The following is a 24,808-nucleotide window of genomic DNA, read 5'->3' on the forward strand; positions in this document are numbered from 1 at the left end:
GTCACTGAGGGTCTGGCAGATGATGATGATGATGATGATATTGTTTAATGTTATGATTAATGATATTTTCTCCTAGATGGGCACTGGGGTGGGTAAATCATATTTTGTAGATGATGGAGCTTTATGGATCAGAGGAAAAAAAATTCAATTTAACTGTATATAGGGTGCAATTAGCAATTAATAAGGTCAAGCAATGGGCAAATAGATGGGGTTTTAAGCTTTCAGTAGCTAAAACACAAGAGGATCAATAGACCTGCACTCAATTTGAAATTGTGTAGTCAAACTCTTGAAGTGTCAGAGGTAAGATTTCTTGGCATGTGGCTGGATAATAAGCTGACATGGAAGCACCAAATCAGTAAGATAACTGACAAATGTAAAAGGGCATTAAATATCCTCAGGTGCCTATGTTGTTATTCTTGGGGTGCTACACAAAAGTCTCTGTTGACTTTATATATTTGTTTAATTAGATCGGTACTTGATAATGGCTGTGTGGCTGATCGATTAGCTTCATCTTCAAATTTAAGATGTTTGGATGTGATACAAGCTCAGGCTTTAAGACTGTGTTGTGGTGAGGTAAGGTCATCCCCCGTTTTAGCTTTACTGGCTGAAATGGGACAATTACTCTTACAGTTGCAGAGGATGAAGTTGTTGTTAACATATTAGGTTAACTTGAGGGGGCAGGATCATCCTGTTAAAACTGTGTTGGAAGACTTTGGGAACATCACAAGAGGAGTGTTTTTAGTTTTGGGTGGCTAGGTTCTCATCATGCTAGGAATATGGGTTTGCTGGATTATGTAATTTGTCCCACTGCAGCTTTTTCGGTAACCCCACCATGGTTTTTTTCCAATGGCTTTAATTGATTTTAGGTTGTATGATTTAATGAACTCCAAGGATCCTGATATGCCCGAGAGTCTGTTGGTTCATCAGTATGTTGAGGAGAATTATTGTGATATGTTAATCATTTTTACTGATGGATCAAAAGATAATTTATTGGGAATGTCGGTGTGGCTGTTTTTGTGCCTGAATTATAGGTAACCATATTTATCAGTGTATACTGCAGAACTAGTTGCCATCATTTTGGGCTTACAGTGTGTGGAGGAAATTTGTTCAGATCCTTTTTTGGTTTTGACTCGTCTTAAAATAGGTTGTTCTAGCAGTAGGTCTGATTTACCGCTGGAAGCTCTTCAAGTTGTATTTCATATTCAAAGTGCAGTATTGGTCCACATGTCCTCTTCTTATGGGTTCCTGCACATACAGGTGTTGAGGGGAATGAATGGGTTGATTGTTTGGCCAAAAAAGCTGTTAAAAGTTCATCTGTGGATATAGACCTTTCACTTAGCAAATCAGAGCTAAGGGGTTGGTTGGGCTAAGAATTAGGGGATTTATGGCAAGACCTGTGGGATAAAGGGCACAAGGGGAAACCCATTTACAGAATCCATAAAACTGATGTATTGATAGGAGAAAGGTAAGACAAGAAGGGAAGGAATTATATTGACTCAACTTAGAAGTGGGCATACTATGCTTAATTATTCCTTGTATCTTGTTGGGAAACATCACTCTGAGGTGTGTAGGTGTCGTCATCATTATGAAACAATTGAACATATTCTTTTACAACGTAAAGCATGCAAGGTTAAAAGAAAGCAAATGCAGGCTTTGGGTGTTGACAGTTCTCATTTAAAAAGTTTATAAGTTATGAAAGTGACTTTATATTTAATTCACAATATCATTTTTCATTATTTAAAATCAATAGGGCTTTTAGGGGTAAATTAGTTTTCAGTTGATAAAAAACTAGTAGGGGGTTATTTCCCAATTCTAGTCTACACCACATTCCAGTCCAGTTAGTGGCGGTAATGCATCTTCAAGTTGGACTGCCAACCACCATGAAAAGTCAGAAGAATTCACATTCACCACACAAAATTATGCTAACAGACAATCTCACCAGGAGGATACTTCCACTTGATGAGTTATCAAGTCTGCACCTTGTAATCAATGAATTGGAATTTGGAGTGGGTCTTTTACCGGTACTATAAAATGGATGCAAAGAATAAATTGAGAGAAATGTGTGAATTAGCTATTTCTTTCCTAATACTTTTTGGGCCACAGTTAGGAAGGCATTTTATAAGTGGCACTCATTTACAGAAAGCCCTTTTCTTCAATGAAGTAAGTCCAGCACATAAAATCTTCAAGATTGTGATACATATTAAAACCTTTTAATTGAAGCCATCATTAGGGATTTTAATTTACGAACATTACTACTGAAAGGCTAGGAAATAATATAATACCAACGAGTGGATGCTCTCTTTTCACTTTTTTTTGAGTTATCCTGTGTGACACGGTGAAGTGATGTCAATTAACTCAGGACAGCGGAGGAAACATCTGAGCAATCCTCGATGTATCACTATGTGATTTAGTAATACTGTATTTGCATGTCCTACAGAAATACCACAAGAGCCAGAATATCGTCGCGGCAGGACCATGGCCAGCGCATTGAGACCCTCTTTCTCAAAACGAGCCGATTCCACTCCTTTCTCTGACGAGTATGTGCCCTACAGCTTGGCATGCACCGACCAGAAGACAGGTGCTAACATCTGGAAGCCGGTATCCTCCTCGGCCGAAGCCCACCCGCCGGACAACTAGCACACGCGCACAGCAAAAGGCGGCACCCCACCAGCCAGCCAGCCGCCTGCGCACTCCAGCGACATCCCCGGGCGGCTCAATGTGGTGAGTCCCGATTGGGCCGCACGGCGAGGCGCCCCGCCGATTGGACGAAGCGCCCCACGTGGTGGCGGCGGAGCTAGCTGGGGGGGGGGGCCACGCGCAAGCGCCGACCTACCAGGACTGGGAGTTGTTGGTGTGGCGTTGGGAATTGTTAGTGCGGGTTGAAGTTGGAGCAACCGGTGGTGCAGCAGCGAGAGCTGAGTGGGTGGACACTGTATTTGTCACCGGGCTCGGGAAGGTGAGCATTTTGCCGTGGATCTCGGGTGGTTGGAATCAGCTGGGGTGAACAAACGCCTTTGTGCAGATAGAGCCGGTGACTCTCAACCCCCGGCCACGGCCCATTGCGAAATCCGTTTCCACTCTCTTTTTACTTTGGTTGGTGTGTGATCTTCACTTTTCCCGCTCCTGCATTCGTTCTTTTCAACTGCATCTTCTCCATTGCTTCCTGATGCACCCTGTGTTATATATAAAAAAGCAGGTTCGGAGTCTCCGGGGCTTCAGAAATAAGCGGAAAGGCTACTTGATTGTGTATGCAACTCCTCCATTTCTGTTCTCAAGTTTATATCGTAGTGGCATTCGAGCCGTAACAGTTTAAAATCTGGAATTACTTGCGCATCTTCCTCTGAAACCAAGCTATCACTCATCTGATGAGAAACATTATTTTGTGGTTAGTTGTCAAAACTATCTTATTTCCCAACAGCAACAAGTAGATTGGATTTGCCACATTTACCGGCCCTTTTTAGTAGGAAAAAAAATCTGCATTTACCTGGTGTCGTTAATTTCTCTTTCAGGACCTCTGAAAGAACTTGCGAGCCTTTTAAAATCGTAATACAAACTGATGCAGAAAGATCCCACAAACACCAGCGTGTAGATAATCTGTTTGGGAGATAACTCTCTTACTTTAATTTGAAAAAAAGCGCAATGGGATTTTTTGGTAGAAATCTGAGAATGGACGGGATCTCTATTAACAATGTTATTATTGCTGAGACTAATGTGATTATACATTAGTCTGACGTACTGTTGGTTTGTTTTATTTGGGTCGCCATGTTTTCTTTCCAAAGATACCTCTCAATTTTGATTCCCCCCCCCCCCCCCCCCCCCCGCTGTCACTAGGCCCTTCCAGGGAACCTTTTTGCAGTGGTTGTGGAAGCGTAGACAAGTCCACGGCTTACTATTATAACTGATGAACTGGGCAACCTTTATTCATGTGATTATGTCATTGACTGATCAATTTTTGGTAATTTCTGGGAACTGGTGCAAAATATATTAAGGTAGATTTCAATTATAATAATTAGACTTGTTGTTTAAATTCCCTGCAAAGAAGTGTTCTAAAATTGTAAAACCAGTTTGTGAAACCTCCTGAGGGCATAGAGCACCCTATTAAATATATTGATGCTGTGATGAAATTGAGCTGTTGGAATTTGAGAATCTGACTTGTTCTACTAATTTTAGGGTATAATAACAAGTCCAGAACAATATTGTTAGTTGTCAACAAGAAAATCTAATTCAGTGAATTCATTTATCATTAATGCCTACTTGTATTTCTGTACAGAAACCTCACAAAACAATGTCAACAGTAAAGATACAAGTTGGTTCTGTGGTCGAAATGAAGGGAGATGAAATGACCAGAGTAATTTGGGAACTGATTAAAGAGAAACTCCTCTTTCCTTATTTGGAGATGGATCTACACAGGTTGTAATTTAAAGTATATTAAGGACATGTGGCTTGTATTAAACCTGTTTTAAATAGTTAAACTAAAGAGATGTCTTGTTAATTTAATTTAATGTTGATATTTGTAGTTTGGAACTTGAAGTTTTTCACTATTTTCAGGCCAACACTTTACTACTTGTTTGTCTCACAAAATGAGAATTCTAATTGCTGAATGACTCACTGACTTGGTGGCACTAAGGGGTTAAGAGTAATGTTAGCAATTTTCTTTGAACTGAGTTACTGAAATATTTACTTTTCAATTTCCTTTTGTATGCTTCTGTAATTATTTCACATTTAAGTAAAAGTAGTTATTTGAATACTTGTCCATGTTTACCATTCAAAGTGCATTTATTATCAAAGTATGCATATCATATACAACATCATCCTGATGAAGGGTCTCGGCCTGAAATGTCGACTGTACCTCTTCCTAGAGATGCTGCCTGGCCTGCTGCGTTCACCAGCAACTTTGATTAAGTGTGTTGCTTGAATTTCCAGCATCTGCAGAATTCGTCTTGTTTGCATATCGTATACAACCTTGGGATTTGTCTTGGAGGCAGCCATAAAACAAAAAATCACAATAGAACCCTCTTTTTTAAAAAAAATCCCACACAACAAAGATTGTGAACCACCCCATGTGTGAAAAGAGGAAGAAATCATGTAAACAAATAAGACATAGAGCACAATTTGCAGAGTCCCTGGAAGTGAGTCTGCAGCCACGGTTCATGGCTACAGGCCACATCCAAAGAGCCATTTCAGTACTGTGGCGAATGAAGCCTCTTGGACTAGTGAGCTGAACACTGGTTTGTCTTTCGCCCTTGTCCTTGACGCCATGATCTTTTAATCTGGTCTGGCGCTTAAATCGGCTAAACATTAGTGTATTTTCCGCTCTTGAGCTTGTGCCCCACTGCTTTGAATCCGGCCCGACATACATTCTAGCAGTGGCCGCCGTGACCGTGCCTGCATTCTCAAGAGTCTGGTTCGACAGAATTCTTCAGGATACAGCAAAAATCCCAGGTCGTAAAGATGGCTTAAAAGCACGCTTGCCAAAGAGAAATTACAGGCTGTAGATTGCAGTGATCATAGTCCAGAAAAAGTATTATTAAAAAAAATAGAATAGTTAGTCTTTTTGTTTGCTGCCTGCAAAATGTTGTCTTGCCTTGCCATCTTGAATAGATATTAGCCGTGCTTAAATGGTATCCAGAATTTTGCAGATGTGTACAAGATAAAACACAATTTTGAAGCAATTAAAAGGGTTTCTTTAATTTACCTTACTGTAGTTTTCCTAAAAGTGAATATTGCGAAATATGACTCTTGAGATAGCAGGTTTAGTTTGGATTCAAAAGGCTTCCTATGTAAGTCAAACCTGAGTATTTTCAGGAACTATTACTTTTGTGCCTTTACAATTGAGTCTCTCTTCAATTTGCCACAGAAGTCCGTATGCAGCGCAGGAGAGCAGTCAAAAATGTGCCATGGCTATTGTGATTTGCTTTCTAATTTGGCTGCATTGTAATATAATGCTAAAAGTAATGTCTGTGTCTTGCACATCCCTTATTATAAGTTAGTGTTTTAATTTTTCAGTTTTGGATTTTGTTTTTGCTCACTAATCCCAAATTTACTTTTAGTTTTCCAATTTATATTTCTTATTCAGAGTTCTACACATCTATGAGGATTCTTCATTGTGGTTGAAGATGCTTTGTTCACCATTAGCCATGGATTTGCTGTAGAGGGTGTCACATTGAATTGGGGGTAGTTCATGAGAAGTCTGATCTGACATGCCCATGGAATGCCTGTTGTTGATGAGGACGAGTGAGGTTCCATTGCTATTAGTGGGTAGTACTTGTATTAAATGGATAACAATGCTGAAACCCGATACTTGGATAAGCACTTTAGGTGAACTGCAAACTTCAGTGCAAGATTCTCTATAATTCTGAACAGAAAATGAGAGAATCTTTACAGATTTCACTTAAAAAGAAATGGGATTAATGAAATCAAATGAAAGGACCCAAAGAAAGGCCAATTCTGAGTTGTGTATGTGGCCGGGTTACACAACAAAGGTATAAATAAAAACACTGGAGACGGGAGCTAAGTTAACTGGGTTCTTTACTGACTGAAACCAAACTGAACACACATGTACAGATCAATATGCGCCTAATAGCGCATGCTCAATATGTGCCTAATAGCACATTCAACGACATGTTACTACAACATAAAGTAGTCCCTTATTATAATGTAGGCTATACAGTACATGAGTGAATAAAAACATCAGTGGTGGTGGCCTTAGAATTATAAGATTGTGATATGAACTATCAATTTCAGTTATATCCTTCCAATGGCAGACACTTATTAGGTTTAGCCCATAAATGATCCACAAAGAATTTAACTGTTCTGAAATGACCATAAGGTATAGAAGCAGAATTAGACTATTTGACATACTGAGTCTGCCCTGCCATTTCAACATGTCTGATCCAGTTTTTCCAATCTCCTGCCTTCACCCTGTATTCCTTCATGCCCTGACCAATCAAGAATCTATCAACCTCTGCTTTAAATATACATAAAGACGGCCTCCACAGCTGCCTGTGTTAAAGAATTCCACGGATTTACCACTCGTTGGTTAAAGAAATTCCTCCTCATCTCCACTCTAAAAGGACACCCCTCTATACTGAGGCTGTGTCCTCTGGTTTTAGACTCTTCGCCCATAGGAAACATCCTCTCCACATCCATTCTACCAAGGCCTTTCACCTTTCGAAAGGTTTCAATGGGGTCACCCTTCATTCTTTTGAAATCTAGTGAATCCAGGCCCAGAGACATCAAATGCTCTTCATGTAGCAAGCCAGTCAATCCTGGAATCATTTTCGTGAACCCCCTTTGAACTCTCTTTGAAATGCTCAGGAGGCCCCTTGGTTTGGAAGGATATGTTAGAAGAGGCAAAAATTGATGGCCTTGGCAGTAACACTCATATCTTGTAAATTACTTAAAAATTCTAATAATTAGTGTTTAATTGTCCCTTGCATTCACTTAGAGGAAAACTATAGAAATGTTAATGAGAAACAATGTAAATTTTGAGTTTAAGATTGAGCCACATTAAATGGAACCATTTTTTTTACATTTAAGTTATGACCTGGGAATTGAGCACCGTGATGCTACCAATGATCAGGTGACTATTGATGCTGCTGAAGCTATTAAAAAATATAATGTTGGAATAAAATGCGCCACTATCACACCTGATGAGAGCCGAGTAAAGGAATTTAAGCTAAAGAATATGTGGAAATCACCCAATGGGACCATCCGAAACATCCTTGGTGGCACAGTATTTCGAGAGGCAATCATTTGTAAGAACATTCCAAGACTTGTATCTGGCTGGATCAAACCAATCATCATTGGACGTCATGCATATGGAGACCAAGTAAGCCAAGATCACTTATTTTAAATCAACATTTTAGCTGGTGTGAATTTGCTTTCTAAATAATTGTATTTATTTTGAGAATCCCTAAAGACAGGTTCATATTACAGATTTCAAGGGCTTTGTGGTCCTCAGCTAATTATGTTTGAATTATATGGTTGTAAAGTTGTGCAGCCCTTTGGCCCACCATGTCCATGCTACACATTTACCAATCTACACTAATCCCATTAGGTCTGTAGCCTGCTATGCCTTCAAGTACTTGCCTAGATGCTGCTTAAACATTGCGTGAGTACCTGCCTCCACCACCCTTCAGGCAGCACAATCTAGGCTCCAACCTCCATCTTGGTGGGGGAAAAAATCCTCCCTAGATCCCCTCTAAACCACCTACTTATCTTCAGTCTATGTTCTCTTTTCTCAGACACGGACCATGAGAAAAAGATTTAAAATTTTCAACTGACAGGAAGAGTTACTGCATTTCTTCATATCCTTCAATGGTTCAAATCAGATAAAAACTATATGCCCCTTTTGTATTTTCCCTCAAGTGGTCTGTTTGTACTTGACCTACTTAGATAATGTGGAGGGAGTGTGTGCCTGACCACAAATCTGGCATTTGGAACCTCTTTTTAGAGGTTCTTTTCTGAATCATTGTGACTTGCATAAAACTAGGTGCTTTGGCTTTCTGAAGAGAACTACTTTCAAAGAAACTTTTAGAGTCAGAACTTGATATAATTTTTGCAATAATGAATTGTGATCCTAGTTTTCATTTATAATATTCAATTTTAATTTGTTGCAACACGATCAGCAAAAGGTCTAGACTTTTTCAGAAGTAGCTGTCTCCAGCCAAATTTTTGTATCTTATTACGTGATCTCTGTTTGCAGAGTGTTTCTCAATAACACACACTGTGGAAATGGATGTCCAATTGTAATTTATTTTGCTTGACTTGGATACATTCCAATTTGCATTGGGCCATGAGTCAAATGTCAGAAGCTTTCCCAGTTGCTAAAATGCAGACAATGTAGAAAACTGAATTATTGTTTTCTCCATGCATAATTTTTAGAAAAGACACTTGTATACTGAAGGAACCTTTCTTCCAATCCTCAGTTGATCTACTTTCTTTTTCCTTTGTCTCTGTGGCCATGAAGTACCAAGTGACCCCAATTCAACCCTACCCTCTTGTGCTAGTGGGGTTTGCACATTTTCCTCACATAATGTCAGTTTCCTATGAATCCTCCTGTTTTCTTCTACATTCCAATGTTGTGTGGATTGTTAGGTTAATTGGCCACTGCAGATTCCCCCTGATGTGTACAGGAGTATTAAAATTTGGAAGGAGTTGATGGAATTTTTTTTTTGTAAAAGGAAATGGGCTTAGTGTGGTTGAATGCTGTATGATTAGTACCAATTAAGTGGGCCAAAGGGCCTCATTGTGTTGTGTAACTGTTTAGTGTCTGGATATTGTATCGTAAAAATGAGGAAAAATACAATGTTCTAGATAAAGTCAAATAATTATTGTCCATGTTATCTTTGGGATCTCCTTTTAGATGTGCAGCATTGAAATGCTTTGACCTACAAAGTCCACTGAATTCATTACACCTATCTACACTATTCCTTGCATTAGGTCTTAAACATGTTGCTGTTAAACACTTCTTCTCCCTTTTTGTTTGAACCCTTTGATGGAGTGGAATAGATGTTTTTTTTTCTTTAGTGTTTGATGCAATAGAAATAGGAACAATGTTGCAGAGTTAAAGATGTTTTAACAATTCATTTAAGGCAGAAGGGAAAATTCACCTTGTGATGTATAAACCTACAATTTATTCCTTTTGGCAGATGTACAGAGTTTCACAGTTGCAGTTAAACCTGAGTAGATACAGAAAACATTGCTAAGAGATTGTAGAATGACTAAGCATAACTGTTGCAACATTAAAGCCACTATCATATGACCCTTGTACTCCTATCTGTATGGAACCAAAAGTGAACTTTTAATTAAACTGAAGATTAACAACTTCAGTGATAACTGGCACAATTTTGTATTTAGTTTTTTTGTAAATTTTGCAAATTATTTAAAAATACTAAACAACATTTAGCTTAATTCCTATATACTGTATACCATAGCTGTGTAGGAAAAAAATCTTTTTAAGATTCTAATTTGAATTGCTTCACTGATCTATCACCTCTCCTTAATTTTGTTCCTTATTATGTCTTGTTTTCTCTGCTCACTTGAAAAAGCATATAATTTGCTTTTTCAGAGATAAATTTTATTTTATCAATTTTTGCATTCTTTCTCTGCTGTGAAATATCTTAAAATTTATTTCCTGTATTAAAGAAGCTATAGAAAGGTAAGTTATTCAGGATCAACATTTGAATATGAACACTAAGGAAAGTGAAAGGAGAAAAGTGATTCATGTGGAAGGATGAGAATGAGAACATCTAGTGCACACAGTGGTGTGTATAGACGTTTGTAGACGTTCATGAATATGTCCAATCCATACTTGTGTGAAATGTAAAACAGTGAAGATGAATGTATTTTGATACAAAAGGTAAAACTGTAGTGAAAACCCTCTAAGTGCAGATGGGTTAATTAACAAAGCTATTCAGCAGTAAGATGACCAGTGACCTAATGATCTCAATTGGATGTAGACTGAAATATCCAGTACATAAATAATGTGATTTCTTTTTCCAGCTCAGTGTCTTTTCCCCTGCAGACAATTCCACTCAAGTGTATCAGAATATTATTAAAATACCATTCACTAGTCCGGCACAAATGAAGCTCTAAGCCTGATAGGCTAATGAAGTTTTCCTGTATTTCTACAGTATAGAGCTACAGACTTTGTTGTGCCTGGTCCCGGTACAGTTGAAATCAAGTACATACCCATTAATGGCGAGCCTGTTACCTATGCTGTTCATAACTTCACAGGTGAGGTTTGTATAAGGTAAAAATGTATACTTTAAAGTCTGTACATTTCCATTTACTTTATGAGGCTTTCTTCATCCACTGTGATCCCATCCCTCATGTTATTAGACAGGTATTGTTCTGCATATTAATTGCTTGTACAGAGCCAATAACTTCACTCTCAAGATAAAGGTGTACAAATTTAACCTATCCTCTAAGGTGGGTTAGAAGTTATTTAAACAGGCAACATAGAAGTTCCATACAAACTAAGACACGCTTAGAAATATTAACCAGGTTTATTGTTATGGAATGGTAGGGCCTAGGAACTTAGTTTAATTCTTTTCAAAAACACTCAGGTTTAAAAAGGGCATAGAGGATATTAATACAGATATCTACTTTTTGTATATTTAATGTGACTGTTTAAAATAAAATCACTAACTTTTCTATTACAGATGGTGGAGGAGTTGCTCTGGGGATGTACAACACGGACAGCTCTATTAGGGACTTTGCTCATAGCTCCTTCCAACAAGCTCTTGCTAAGGGTTGGCCATTATACATGAGCACAAAGAACACCATACTGAAGCGATATGATGGACGATTCAAGGACATATTCCAGGAAATCTATGAAAAGTAACTTTTATCTTCACATAAACGTTTCAAAAATATTTTCCCAACCCTCCCTCTCCTTTAAACATCCATTGTTTTACTGTACTGCCAAAAATTAATACTGTTTGAAGGGAGTGGGGGAATTGTGGCAGAGGTTAGCAACTGAGTACTCAAAAGAGACGGGCAGTATAAATTTAAATATTTGGAGAGCTTGATTTTCCAAGATGGTTGAGGTAAGAAGGTTAATTGGCCATCTTCAGTTAAGAATATGGAAATATCTTCCCTAACCTAGAATTTCTTTCTGTTACAGAGAATACAGAGCACAATTTGAGGCCAAAGGAATCTGGTACGAGCATAGACTAATTGATGACATGGTAGCTCAAGCATTAAAATCTGAGGGTGGTTTTGTTTGGGCCTGTAAAAATTATGATGGCGATGTGCAATCTGACTCTATTGCACAAGGTAATCTTTCCAATAGAGTTATTTATCTATTTGTAATAAATCACTGTAAATTATAGTTTGGTTTAATCAGATGCTTCTATATCAATTTCTTAAATTCCTAACTTTTAAGAATGCACATAAAATACTAATCATCTTGCTTGAGGAATCGCACTGATGAATTCAAGAATTGTGAAAATATTGCATTTAGTCCTGTCAAATTGACTAGCAGAAAATAAGGAAAAATTGGCTCTTTCTTAATCTACAATTTTGTAATTGACTATTCTACTTGTCCTTTGCACATTGGTTGTTTGTTCGCCCTGTTGAGGTGTGGTCTTTCATTGATCCTGTTGTGATTTACTGTGTATGCCAAAAGAAAATGAATCTCAGGGTTGAACATAGTGAAATTGATAATAAATTTTACTTTGAACTCTGAAGCATGGATGTGATTTTGTTCTTAGAAATTTTTTTTTTACCTGTGTGTAGGATATGGTTCATTGGGATTGATGACAAGTGTATTAATTTGTCCTGATGGCAAGACAGTAGAAGCCGAGGCTGCCCATGGCACTGTAACACGTCATTACCGAATGCACCAACAGGGCAAAGAAACCTCAACTAATCCAATTGGTAAAATGATTTTGATTTTTGTTCCTTATACAGAATGAATTACAAGTATTTTAGTTGCATGGTAGCCACAAGCAGTACATTGTTGCTGTAAATTACATGATATTAGTCTATTACAGAAGTCTTAAAATATTTTTGTTAAAATGGAGAAGATCAATATAGTGCAGTAATTCAAATTTATTTCTATTCTATGGAATAGAGTTTCTGCAGATTTTGTAATATTGCTGTTTAGGGCTTAATTTTCATTGAGGTTCTTTATCTATCCATTGTTACTTGTTTTAAAATGGAGAATCATGGAATGTATATTTTTTTGATGAGCATGAGTTTGGGGTGCCCAAGTTGTTAAAGCTTTCAGAAGTTGAAAAACCATTGATTTCAGAATCTGGATCAAGTGGGTTTGATAATAACTTGGTTATGTAACAGGAACTGAAGTGCAAGTGTCAGTTACAGGAGGCAAGGCAGCATTTATTCTGCAATTCTTGTGTGGTTTCAATCATTAACCACAGTTTGGAACTTGGATTCATAGAGGCATAGAACACTTTGGTCCATCTAGTCAATGCCAAACCATTAATTTGTCTAGCCCCATCGATCTGCACCCTTGGGCCATAGCTCTTCATTCCCCTCCCATCCAAATTTCTCTTAATGTTGAAGTCAACCTTGCATGCCCCCACTGCGTTGCCAGTCGTTCCTCACACTCACGACCCTCTGAATGAAGAATTTCCCTTTCATGTTCCCCTTAAACATTTCACCTTTCACCCTTAACCCATTACCTCTGGTTATAATCTCACCCAAACTCAGTGGAAAAAGCCCATCTATGCCCCTCATAATTTTGTGGACCTCTATCAAATCTCCTTTCAATCTTCTATGTTCCTGGGAATAAAGTCCCAACCTGTTCAAACTTTCCCGACAACTCAGATCCTCAAGTCCTGGCAACATCCTTGCAAATTTTCTCTGCGCTCCTTCAATCTTACTGACACCTTTCCTGTAGGTAGGTAACCAAAACTGCACATGATACTCACCGATGTCTTATGCAACTTCAACATAACATCCTAACTCACGTACTCAATACTTTTATATATGAAGGCCAACATGCCAAAAGCTTTCTTAACAAATCTATCTAACTGTGACACTACTTTCAAGGAATTATGGGTCCGTATTCCGCGATCTGTCTATTCTATAACACTCCTCAGTGCCCTCCCACCGTGTAAGATCTGCCCTGGTTGGTCCTCCAAAAGTGCAACTCCTCACATTTGTCTGCATTAGCTTTCCATCTGCCATTTTTCAGCCCATTTTTCCGGCTCATCCAGATATTGCTGCAAGCTTTAATGGTCTTCCTTGCTATCCGCTTTACTCCCAGTCTTCCTGTCATCTGCAAATTTACTAGTGTTCTACAGGGGTTGGTGTTGACATTGCATCTTTCACGTTATATGTCAATGATTAGGGTGACAGAATTGATGGCTTTCAGGCTAAGTTTGCAGATGATACAAAGGTGGCAGCATATAGTGCTGCGGAAGAGGGAGTCTGCAGGAGGATTTAGACAGATTGGGAGAAAGGGTAAGGAAGTGGCAGGTGGAATATAGTGTAGGGTAGCCTTTGTGCTAGATTCCCTAAAGGTTTTCTTGCAGGTTGGGTTAGTGGTAAGGAAGGCAAATGCAATGTTAGCATTCATTTTGATTATATCCATTCATATAAAAACAAGTATGTAATGCTGAAGGCTTATAAAACATTGGTCAGACCACACTTGGAGTATTGTGAGCAGATATGGGCCCCTTTTCCAAGGAAAGATGTGCTGGTATTTCAGAGGGTGCAGAGGATGTTCACGAGAATGATTCTGGAAATGAAAATTAATACACGAGTAGCATTTGATGGTTTTGGGCCTGTAGTTGCTGGAGTTTAGAAGAATGAGGGTGGGGATCTCATTAAAACCCACTGATTATTGAAATGCCTGGAGAGAGTTATAATAGGATATAGGAGGGCATCCATTTGGAATACAGATGTGGAGGAACTTCTTTCACCAGAGGATAGTGAATCTTTGGAGTTCATTGCCACAGACAGTTGTGGAGGTGAGGGCCTTGGGTATATTTAAAGGGGAGGTTGATAAATTCTTGATTAGTCAAGGCATCAAACATTACAGGAAGAAGACAGGAGAATTGGGTTGAGAGAGATAATAAAACAGTCATGATGGAATAGCAGAGCAGACTTGATGGGCTGAATGGCCTAATTCTGCTGCTAAGTCTTGTTTTATCTATAATATTGACATCCTTCTCCCCGCAGAAGCCACCTGATCTAAGTATTGCCAGCATTTAGTTTTAGTTTGGATTTGATGCAACTGGTGTTTTCTGTATCTCAAGTCAAGTACTTTTTGAAAAAAAAATCTGTCTGCCCACAGCTATTTCTTCATTGGACAGCCTAAAGAGTAGTTGTGTCACTTTGATTTTCTGAGTCACTCAATCACAGACATCCCACTTATCTGCAACCTAAAATGCAGGTTGTCATTTTCCCATTTCTGATGATCTGATTCTTGTTTTGTTAATAGATTTCTGGTATCCACAATTTTGTTTTCTGTTTAAGATTGAGGTCTACATTTGAATTAGCATCTCACTGGGTGAGCTGTAACTTATTAATTTACGATGTAATGATATTATAGACTCAGTTTGCTTTGGATCATGTTTGTGGAGTTGAAGGTCATGTACATATGCATCAGGTATGTCGGATCTGTTCTCTCCCTAGTTAAGTTTCTTTACAAATATTTACATTTTTTTCGATGTGGCCTAGGTTGAATGAATAGTTAAAGGAGAAACCAAAGCTGTGCTGTCCCATTCTCCTAATCTCCTGCTAAGCCATTAGTTTTGTGGTAGCTTAAGAGGACTCCTTTTGTAATTATTTTTCCACAAGAATTTTCTTAATTGAAAACAAATATGTTGGAAACGTGGAGAAGGTCAGGCAACATCTGTGGAATGTGAAATAATAGCACACAGGTTGAAGACCCTTTGTAAATCATTGTATTCTGACCAAGATTTCTACAATGTACGTTTAACTTACCTAGCTACTTCTCTGATATCTGACCAACTTTACTTCACTTGAATTTAGTTATACTCTTCTTTATTTCAATGTCTTTACTAATGTCTTAAATTTGCCTTTACCTAAAATGAGTTTCCAATCTTATCCACAACTGAGACTATTTACTTGGATCTTCAGTCATCTATAATTCACTCTTATTGTCATTGGACTCCTTATAGTAATGTTCTCAACTTTAATTCATTTTCTCACCTTTCAATGAATTTTAATCTGTCTGTCCTGCAGTCCAGTAAGCACTATTTGCTTGCTTGTCCATGTCCAGTTAAGTTGTATCTGTAGATTTAACTTTAAACCTTTTCAGTTCCCTACATAATCTGTAATTTTTTTTGTAATTTACAAATTTAGTTCCTTCCTATCCTGTGCTCTCTTCAGCATATCCATTAGGTTTCTGTCAATTTTCCTTTACTTCAAAAACCAGCTGAGTAAATTTTGTCCCCTTGATGAAGTGAATTATCTCCTGTTTATTTGAAAAAAAATCCCAGAATTTTCAACCCATGATATCCTTCCCCCCATAGTTTGATATATACTCCCATCTTTTCCTTCCCTGAGAAACATGATGTATTTGATTTAATGGTAGATAGTTTATTGAATCGTAAATTAATTAAGATTATTTTATCTTGCCCTTTATAATTAAACTTGCATTTTAAATTTTCTTCTACCATTCTAAGCTTCAATCTTTGCCTGGACTCGAGGATTATCTCATAGAGCAAAGCTGGATGGCAACTCTGCGCTGCAGGACTTCTGTACAACTTTGGAAAATGTATGTGTAGAAACCATTGAATCTGGTTTCATGACTAAGGATTTAGCTGCATGTATCAAAGGTCTGCCAAAGTAAGTATAAACATTTCTTGGGGCTCTTAAGGAATCGTGAATATTATTTTAGAAACCTGTAATATACTTTTTGGCACAAGTTTATTCTAGATTAATAATTAGTACTTCTTGCCTGCTTGTTACGATACATGCACAGTTAATATTAAGTACTTTATGCTAAACTATACAGCAGATTTATCGTATGGGAAGATAATAGCATCAACTATGTAGCTTCCAGTAATTAACTTTCAAAATTAAAATGAAAGCCTCAGTGCTATCACCTAATCATCAGCAATTATATTTAAATATTAATTTCCTGTAATCATTATTAAAACCAAGGGGTATATGCTCTTACTCTCATCAGATCTATTCCATTTAATTCTGATATAAAAAATTGATATCTAGAGATCTGTAATGTGAAAAAGCAAAGGAGAATGCTTGCGAGGTTATCTGTAAGTGGTCTTTGGCTACAATTGTTTAACCCATGTGGATAACTGCCAGATTTTTGAAAATTAATAGGTTAATATTTACTGTTTAGTATACTAAATAATAAAAGAAACGGGGTCTGAATTTAATCAAAGGAGTTTAGCTCTTGATGTCTAGTTATCAAAAATAAGCATTACTTTAAACTAATGGTACGTTTCAGATTTTCATAAATTTATCTTGTGGTTTATTGCCTGAATCAGTCTTAATTCTTTTCCTCCTAAATAAATTTGGTCTGCAAATACAAATATGGTATTGACCTTTTTGATCCCCAGACACAGCTGCAAGTGTCTAGATATTGGACAGATAAAAGCATTCCGGCTAAAGAGCAACGATTAGTGATCTTAACGCAATCTAAAAATGTTTTAAAGATTGCAAGAGTGTGAAAGAAGGAATATTAGCTTGATTTTGTATAAGCTGTTAAAGTAATATGTCAGGTAAATTCATAATATCTAGCTTTTAACTATGACACTGATTTAAAATGTTCAACTTTGCACTTTTACTAGTTTGGTAGTAATTCATTTTGTTTTTGTATTGAAGTGTGCAACGCTCCGACTTTCTGAATACTTTCGAATTCATGGACAAACTTGCGGAGAATCTTAAACTGAAGCAAATGTGTTCACATAAGCTTTAAAATGTACTGTGTATGTATTGTTAACCTGCACTGTTAATCACAGCTAATGTACACTACACTGCTTAATCATGATTGCTTCAGTATATTGAATGGTCAAATGTCTTGTCCCAAGTCAAACCTATCTTTTGAGGAATGAGCTGCATATATTAAGGGCACTTAGGAATTGCTATATCAAGCAGATCAGAACACTTGTAAAACATTGCATATTAGAATTGAGCTACTGGAAAATTACTGATTTGATCATGACTTGTTTTCACTGAGAGTAATTGAAGTATAAATACTATGTACTGTTTACAGTGAGACTTTCACCACAGCTATAAACAAGTAAGGCACAAGTTAATTACAATTCATATAATCTAGGAGAAAATTAATTACCTGCAAAAATAGATGTAATATAATTTTCTGTTGATGTTTAATTTATCAACTTTTAAGCAAAGGAATTAAAAGGATCTTGGATTTCTGGGCCATTCTGTATACTTCAAAATTCTGACTATAGAGTGCTCCATTTGATCACTAAAAATGGCCTAATTTTTTCTCTGTCTGGAAACTAAAGTGGTAAAGAGAGATCAGAACTCTTAATTGAGGCTAATGTTTCAAAAATTCTTTTGTAGGATTACTGAAGTATATAATTATTGTACAGTTGCACATGAACATTTACTATTCAAATACAAAAAAAATTCACTGAGTATGTTGTGTTAAAACCTGTATGTATTATCAAAGGTATGGATTTTCACACCAGGTAAACCTATGGTTACTTTGGGCTTTTCAGTAAAGGGGGTTGAGTACTTCAGTTTATGGAAAATGCAAAACTGAACTACATCTTTGCATACAAACATCGGTTCAAGAAGTTTATGAATAAACAAATGGACGAGTAGCAATTATGCAGAACACTGCTGTGAAATGTACTACATGGAAGGCTGGTTTTGACAATCCAAACTACTTTAGACCACTCAAACAGTGTGTAACTAAACATCTGTTTCATGATATGTTTGAAGACCTGCTGGAAAAAACATTTTGTACCAAATCCTATTTTCCTGCATTTTGCCCATATATTTATTTTCCTATCAATGTAGCTATTTAAATGCTGTGATTGTTCCTGCCATCTTCTATGGGGACGTGTTGGGCACGTGGCCAAGTGGTTAAGGCGTTTGCTTAGTTACCTCAAGGTTGCTAGTTCGAGCCTCAGCTATGGGGGTGTGTTTGTGCCCTTGAGCAAGGCACTTAATCACACATTGCTCTAGTCTGTGCAAGGAGTGGTGCCCCACACAGACTTCCAATCTGCGCCTTGTAAGGCATGAAAATGCCCGACGCAGGCCTCTCATGGTCTGAGGCGACGTTTCCCTCCCTTCCCCTCTATGGGGAAATTTTGACCTTCAGATCTCATTCAAACATTTTTCCTTTTACCTTAGACCTACGAGCTCCAGTTTTAAATGCCCCCGTGCTCTCCAATAATATAAACACTAAAAGATCAGCTTCCTGCACTCTAGTGAGAACAATCCTGGCCTATATAATCTTTCCTTAACTAAAACTCTCAATTCCAGGCGATGTTCTGGTAAATTTATTCCATAGTCTAGCTTTATCACATGCTTTCTATAGTTTGGTGACCAGAACTGCACATAATATTCCAAATGTGGCATAGCCAGTGTCTTGTACAGTTACAATATGCCCCAACTGTTATTCAGTATTTCTGCTTATCTGCTTATAGACAATAGGTGCAGGAGTAGGCCATTCAGCCCTTCGAGCCAGCACCGCCATTCACTGTGATCATGGCTGATCATCCACTATCAGTATCCAGTTTCTGCCTTATCCCCATAACCTTTGATTCTGCTATCTTTAAGAGCTCTATCCATCTCTTTCTTGAAAGCATCATTCCATATATCCACCACTGTATGGGTGAAAAAGTTTTTCCTCAACTCCTTTCTAAATGGTCTACCCCTAATTCTCAAACTGTGGCCTCTGGTTCTGGACTCACCCAGCAGCGGGAACATGCTTCCTGCCTGCAGCGTGTCCAATCCCTTAATAATCTTATGTGTTTCAATAAGATCCCCTCTCAGCCTTCTAAATTCCAGAGTATACAAGCCCAGTCGCTCCAATCTTTCGACATATGACAGTCCCGTCATCCCGGGAATTAACCTTGTGAACCTACGCTGCACTCCCTCAATAGCAAGAATGTCCTTCCTCAGATTTGGAGACCAAAACTGCACACAGTACTCCAGGTGTGGTCTCACCAGGGCCCTGTACAGCTGCGGAAGGACCTCTTTGCTCTTATACTCAATTCCCCTTTTTATGAAGGCCAGCATGCCATTAGCTTTTTTCACTGCCTGCTGTATTTGCATGCTTGCTTTCAGTGGCTGATGTACAAGGACACCTAGATCTCGTTGTGCTTCCCCTTTTCCTAACTTGACTCCATTTAGATAATAATCTGCCTTCCCGTTCTTACCACCAAAGTGGATAACCTCACATTTATCCACATTAAACTGCATCTGCCATGCATCTGCCCACTCACCCAGCCTGTCCAAGTCACCCTGCATTCTCATAACATCCTCCTCACATTTCACACTGCCTCCCAGCTTTGTGTCATCGGCAAATTTGCTAATTACTTTTAATTCCCTCATCTAAATCATTAATATATATTGTAAACAGCTGCGGTCCCAGCACTGAACCCTGCGGTACCGCACTGGTCACCGCCTGCCATTCCGAAAGGGGCCTGTTAATCGCTACTCTTTGTTTTCTGTCAGCCAGCCAATTTTCAATCCATGTCGGTACTCTGCCCCCAATACCATGTGCCCTAATTTTGCCCACTAATCTCCTAGGTGGGACTTTATGACAACAAGCTAAACTTTGTTTTTACTCCCCTATCTGCCTGGCTACCATATTCAGGGAGGCATGACCTTCAACCCCATCCCAACCAACCCCGCCCCCCAAGGCTCCTCTGTACACCAACATTTAAGGTATCTCATTTACCGTGCATGTCCACACAATATTAGATGATTCAAAATGTATCACATTTGTTTGGATTACATTCCATCTGCCTCTGTTCTACCTAGTTTTCCAGCTGATCTATATCCCTCTCTACCCTTGGTTAACATTCCTTGCTATCTACAACTTCATTTCATCAGCAGACTTGTGTAACATGAGTACCACAGTATCATATTAGATAACATAATATGGATGCCACAGTAGTGTAGTAGTGAGGCGTTGGAGTTCAGAGTTTGATTCTGACATCATCTGTAAGAAGTCTGTAGATCCTCCCTATGGAATGTGTGGATGCACTGGTTTCCTCCCAAAAATGTTAGGTTAATTGGTCATTGTAAATTTTCCCATGATTAAGTTAGGGTTAGTCGGGGGTTTGCTGGGCAGCGTGGCTCAAAGGGCCAGAAGGGCCTATTCCGCGCTGTATCTCTGAGTCATAAACAATAAATAAAATAATTCTTACAAAGGTCCCAACACCAGTCCTTGCAATATACCACTGGTTACAGAAACAACCCTAAAGGACACCACCCAGAGCTTTCCCGAGAACTTGCCAAGCCCTCCAGCAGAGCAGCTTGCACTTGCAGTCCTGCTTCTGCACCATAGCTTGCAGGCAAGATACTGTGTAGCAGGAAGAAGCAGAGGAAAGCCACAGCAATTGGGTCTCTGGCACTGAAACTTGTCCTGTGACTCAGAAGAGGGAAGTGGAGAGCTGAACAGTACTGAAAAGAAATTCATTGGTTGGGGGAACAGACAGGAGGTCTGTAGATGAAAACAAGATTCTCAGATGGTATGTTGCTTCCTGGGTGCCAGGGTCAGTTACTGCTGAATTCGAGTCCATAGTATTCTTAAGGGGGACAATAAATATCCGGAGATCGTGGTCCACATCGGTACCAATGACACAGGAAGGGTGCTGAGATCTGCAAAGTGAATTCAGGGAATTAGGTACTAAGTTAAAGAACAGGACTTCCAAGGTTGTGATTTCAAGATTGCTACCAGTGTCATGTGTTAGTGAGGCTGTAAGTAGGAAGGTAGTGCTGTTTAACACATGGCTAAGGAGATGGTGCAGGAGGGAGGGCTCAGATTTTTGGATCATTTGGCTCTCTTCCAGGGATCTATATCAACAGGATGGTTTGCACCGGAAGTGAAGGGGGACCAATATCCTTCTGGCAGGGTTTGCTAGTGGTGCTATTGGGGGTTAAACTACAGTGGCAGGGGATGGGAGCCTGAGTGCCAGAGCAGATAGTGGAATGGTTGTGCTGAAAGTACATATTAAGCCTACATTTAAAAACTGGAATTGAAAGGTTGAGCATGATGGGACAAAGTTCTAAGCTGCATTTATTTCAATGCAAGGATCATTGTAGGTAAGGCAGATGAGCTTAGAGCATGAATCAACATATGGAATTATGATATTGTAGTCAGGGAGAATTGGTTGCAAGATGGGCAGGACTGGTGTACGTATATGTCACCACATACAACCCTGAGGTTCTTTTCCCTGTGGGAATACAGAGTAAATCTATAAATAGTAACTATATATATAGACCTCCAAGCAGTAGTAAGGCCATTGCAACGGCAGATAGAAAATGCATGCCAAAAGAGCAGTGTTACAATAGTCATGGGGGGATTTCAATATGCAGGAAAAATTGGGAAAATCAGGTTGGTGCAGGATTCCAAGAAGGCAAATTTCTAGAATGCCCCTGAGATGGCTTTTTAGAGCGGCTCGTGGTTGAGCCCACTATGGGATCAGCTATTCTGGATTGGTGTGCAATGAACTGGAATTGATTAGACAGCTTAAGGTAAAAGAACCCTTAGAGAAAAGTGATCATAATATGATTAAATTCACCCTGAAATTTGAGAAGGAGAAGCTGAAGTCAGGTGATTCAGTATTACAGCAGAGTAAAGGGAATTACAAAGGCATGAGAGAGGAGTTGGCAAGAATGATTGAAAAAGAACACTGGCAGGGGTGATGGCAGAGCAGCAATGGCTGGAAGCAATTTGGAGGCACAGAGTATTATAGATCCCAAAGAGGAAGAAATATTCTAAAGGCAAAATGACACAACCAAGGCTAATAAGGGAAGTCAAAGCCAACATGAAAGGCAAAGAGAGGGCATACAGTAGAGCAAAAATTAGTGGAAAGTTAGAAATTTTGGATGCTTTTAAAAACCAACAGAAGGCAACTAAAAAAGTCATTAAGAAGGGAAAGATAGAATACAAAAGTAAGCTAGCCAATAATATTAAAGAGAATACCAAAATTTTCTTCTGATACACAAAGTGTAAAAGAGAGGCAAGAGTGGATATTGGACCACTGGAAAATGATGCTGGAGAGGTAGTAATGGGGGGCAAGGAAATAGCGGACAAACTGAATAAGTATTTTGCATCAGTCTTCATTGTGGAAGACACAGGCAGTTTGGTGGAAGCTCCAGGTGTCAAGAGTCATGAGGTGTGTGGAGTTACCATTACTAGAGAGGAGCTTCTTGAGAAACTGAAAGGTCTCTAAGTAGATAAGTCACCTGGACCAGATGGTGTACACCCCAGTGTTCTGAAAGAAGTGGCCAAAGAGTGTGGAGGCATTAATAATGCTCTTTCAAGAATCACTAGATTCTAGAATGGTTCCGGAAGACTCAAAAATTGCAAATGTCACTCCAGTTTTCAAGAAGGGAGAGAGGCAGAAGAAAGGAAACTGTAGGCCATTTGGTCTGACCTCAGTGGTTGGGAAGGTATTGGAGTCATAGGTCATAGTATGGTTTTCTCAAGGGAAAATCTTGCCTGACAAATCTGTTGGAATTCTTTGAAGACATAACTAACAGGAGAATTAGTTGATGTGTACTTGGATTTTCAGAAGGCCTTTTACAAGGTGCCATAAATGAGGCAGCTTAACAAGGCATGAGCCCACGGTATTACAGGAAAGTTTGTAGCATGGATAAAGCAGTTGCTGATTGGCAGGAGGCAAAAAGTGGGAATAAAGGGAGCCTTTTCTGGTTGGCTGCCGGTGTCTAGTGGTGTGCCACAGGGGTCGGTGTTGGTACTGATTCTTTTTACAAAATATATTAATGATTTGGATGATGGATTTGATGGTTTTGTTGCAAAGTTTGCATACGATATGAAGATAGGTGGAGGAGCAGGTAGTTTTGAGGAAGTAGAGAGGACTTAGTGTCAGGGCAAATCAAATAACATTTGGACTCAAATATTGATATTGTCGGGGAATTCAAAACAACACGGACCCAGATATTCGATTGTCTTTTATTTCCACAGCCAAATGAGAATCGTCTCAGAGTACGGCGATTCTGAATTATATAGTTCATAATGCTCCCTTTTATTATCAGATGGAGCAAGACAGCTACAGACTTCAAGTCAAGGTTTTCTGATAAAGTAAGCAGATGTAACAATCCAAGCATTTACGAGGGGTGATAGATAAGTTCATGGCCTAAGGTAGAAGGAGTCAACTTTAGAAAACCTAGCACATTTATTTTTCAACATAGTCCCCTCCTACATTTACACACTTAGTCCAGCGGTCTACAGGAAAGATAGCAATAGGATTAAAAAATATGAAAATTTACAAGGATGGTGCCAGGATTTGAGGACCTGAATTATAGGAAAAGGTTGAATAGGTTAAGACTTTATTTCCCAGAGCATAGGAGAGTGAAGGAAGATATGATAAAGGGATACAAAATTATAAGGGGTATACTTAGTGTAATGCCCTGTTTCATATTTATAAGTACAACAGTTTATTTTTTTTCCCACTGACGTTGGGTGAGACTTGAACTAGAAATCATACTGTATTTTAAGGGTGAAATGTGAAATAGTTAAGGGCAACCTGAGGGGGAAATTCTTAACTCAGATGATGATGCGAGTAAGGAATGAGTTGCTAGTGGAATTGATGGATGTGGGTTTGCAATATTGAAGAGAAGCTTGGATAAGTACATGAATGGTATGGGTATTCAGAGCACTTGTCCAGGTCCAGGTCAATGGGATTAGCAGAATAACGTCTTGGCATGGACTAGATGGTATGAAAGGCCTACTTCTCTGCTGTAGTGCTCTGAGACACCACCGGTAAGAGGATCAGGATATTTTTTGTTACATTGTATATGCAGTTTGTCAGAAAACCATGTCACCTAAATCAGGTACAACACACCAAACATTTAAGGCATCTGCAACTGCAACACAAATACTGCATGTGTGCATTGAAATCCAGATACAGTATTGCTCCTATCCAAACATAATTCTGCTAGCCAACTTGAATCAGAATCAAGTTTAATATCACCAGCATATGTCGTGAAATTTGTTAACTTTGTGGCAACAGTACAATACATAATATAGAAAAAACCTGTGAATTACTGCAAGTATATATACGTATATTAAATAGTTAAATTAAATAAGTAGTGCAAAAACAGAAATAAAAGAAGTCGTGAGGTAGTGTTCATGGGTTCAATGTCCATTCAGAAATCAAAT

General features: G+C 38.6%; 1 protein-coding gene across 1 annotated transcript; it reads left to right on the top strand.

Moving 5' to 3' along the window:
* Positions 1–2,812: 2,812 nt before the first annotated feature.
* On the top strand, positions 2,813–18,075 carry idh1 (isocitrate dehydrogenase (NADP(+)) 1). The gene is made up of 9 exons (XM_072261534.1): positions 2,813–2,956; positions 4,271–4,410; positions 7,540–7,831; positions 10,638–10,740; positions 11,169–11,346; positions 11,633–11,784; positions 12,247–12,387; positions 16,131–16,293; positions 17,296–18,075. The coding sequence occupies exons 2-9, from the start codon at positions 4,286–4,288 to the stop codon at positions 17,387–17,389; spliced, it is 1,248 nt and encodes a 415-aa protein (XP_072117635.1). The 5' UTR covers positions 2,813–2,956; positions 4,271–4,285; the 3' UTR covers positions 17,390–18,075.
* Positions 18,076–24,808: the final 6,733 nt, after the last annotated feature.

The sequence above is a fragment of the Mobula birostris genome, chromosome 6 (assembly GCF_030028105.1).
Source record: "Mobula birostris isolate sMobBir1 chromosome 6, sMobBir1.hap1, whole genome shotgun sequence".
Taxonomy (NCBI): Eukaryota; Metazoa; Chordata; class Chondrichthyes; order Myliobatiformes; family Myliobatidae; genus Mobula; species Mobula birostris.

Excerpts from the sequence above, each read along its gene's own strand:
- idh1 (XM_072261534.1), top strand. The coding sequence starts at position 4,286 with ATGTCAACAGTAAAGATACAAGTTGGTTCTGTGGTCGAAATGAAGGGA. Across the intron at positions 4,411-7,539 it reads TTGGAGATGGATCTACACAG|TTATGACCTGGGAATTGAGC; the intron begins GTTGTAATTTAA and ends TTTACATTTAAG. Across the intron at positions 11,785-12,246 it reads ATCTGACTCTATTGCACAAG|GATATGGTTCATTGGGATTG; the intron begins GTAATCTTTCCA and ends ACCTGTGTGTAG.